The sequence below is a fragment of the Temnothorax curvispinosus genome, unplaced genomic scaffold (assembly GCF_003070985.1).
Source record: "Temnothorax curvispinosus isolate PA1 unplaced genomic scaffold, ASM307098v1 QBEX01015006.1, whole genome shotgun sequence".
In the NCBI taxonomy this organism is placed as follows: Eukaryota; Metazoa; Arthropoda; class Insecta; order Hymenoptera; family Formicidae; genus Temnothorax; species Temnothorax curvispinosus.
In genome coordinates this window covers 3,054-4,715 of record NW_020224786.1, presented here as the reverse complement: position 1 = coordinate 4,715, position 1,662 = coordinate 3,054, and the positions used below count along the sequence as shown (strand labels likewise).

The window sequence follows — 1,662 nt, the reverse complement described above, 5'->3', positions numbered from 1 at the left end:
CTTCCTCTTCCTACGCTTCGTCTCTCCGTGGCCTTCTTCCTCTTTTTCCTTCTCCGCTTCCGCTTTGTCTCCGCCCTCAGACTTCACTTCCCTCCCTTCCTCCTCCTCTTATTTAGCCCAGGCCCTCTTTCCTCCTTCCTCCTTCTCCTCTTTGGACTTATCTTCGACGAGCAGCTTATCCTCCATCTCCTTCGATATCTCCTCATCCTCCGATCTCCCTGTACTCCTACGTAACCTCTCCTCTATTTTCTCTTCTCTCTCTTCTCTCTCCCTATCTCTCCTTTCCACCGACTTGTCCTCGTGTATTTTCACCCCTACTTTATTCCCCGCCCTACTTCTCGCTTCCAGCACCTGCCACTTTTACTCTTCGTCTCCCAACTTCACCAGTATGGTTAGCCAAATTTCCCTCTGTCCCACCACAATCACCTCCCTCACCGTCACCCTCACCTTAAGCCCTTCTGCGAACAGCTCCTTTACCTTCTCCCAGTTCGACCTCTTACCTCCCCATTTTTCCTTCTCCACCCTTAAAATTACGTTCCTTTTTCTTTGCTCGTCCTCGTTCCCTTCACTTGTCCCCGCCCACCATTTTCTCTTCCCCGTCTCACTCTCCCCCTCGTCCTTTCTCTTTCTTTTGCCTGCATTTAGCTCCAATCTTTCTACCTTTCTCTCCAATCTTCTTACTTTCTCCTCAAGCTCCTCCCTCCTCTTCTCCTTCCTTTTGCCTGCCTCTTTCTTCTCCTTCAACATCTTCTTTACTTTCTCCTTTAGCTCCTCTAACCTCTCCTCCTTCCTTTTACCAACCTCTTTCTTCTCCTTCGCTATCTTCCTCAATTTCTCCTCCACTATCTTTTCCACCGCCTCCGCTATCGCTCTCCCCTCGTATTCCATCCTGGATTATCCGCAACAAATAACAAACTTTTCTCTAATTTTATCCCTACTCCGCTTACCTCTCGCGCCCCTCTATCTCCTTCTTTCCTACTACAGCTTGCCTCCTTCACTTCGACCTTTACCTCCTCTCTTTCCGCAGCAATTCTCTCTCAACGTATCTCCTCTAAACTTCTCCTATCGTCAGCTCCTTCACACTACTCTTCCGCCGTACTGCCACCACGAGCCTTCCTTTCCTGCTCACTTGTCTCTATCGATCCCTTCTATCGATCTCTCGAAATTACCTCTCGTCCATCGATCCCTGCCGCGAGTCGCGCGTTGCGAGTCCGCCTTAAACCTTCCTGTCGTTCTCGCCTCTCGCGCTATCCCCTTCACCGCCCAATCCTACCAACCTTTCTCCTTCACCTACCTCTCCGACGGTATCTCTATATTCTATGCCGCCTAACCGGTTCCCTGGGTTCCTCTCTTCCCTTCGCTTTTACTCACCACCCCAACCGCCCCGTCACCTCCACTCCGTCATGCCCGGACGCTGAGCCTTCTCGTCCTTTTCTCCCTGGTCTCCTCTGATTCCCCCCTCTCTCCGTCCCCCTCTCCCAAAAACCTCTGTCATCCTAACCTCTCTTTTCCGTCTCCACTTCATCTCCAGATTTCCTTCGACTCTCTTCACCTTCAACCTCACCTCCATTTATTCAGCTTCTCTTCGACTTTCCTCACACCCTCCTTACCTCCTCCACCTTATCCTTCACCCACAACACCCTTTTTCCATACTTAAACCTT

At 50.7% G+C, this 1,662-nt stretch overlaps 1 protein-coding gene across 1 annotated transcript; it reads right to left on the bottom strand.

Moving 5' to 3' along the window:
* Positions 1 to 360: 360 nt before the first annotated feature.
* Positions 361 to 888, bottom strand: LOC112465193 (UPF0329 protein ECU05_1680/ECU11_0050-like). The gene has a single exon (XM_025032625.1). It carries the CDS (start codon positions 886 to 888, stop codon positions 361 to 363), a length of 528 nt encoding a protein of 175 aa, XP_024888393.1.
* Positions 889 to 1,662: the final 774 nt, after the last annotated feature.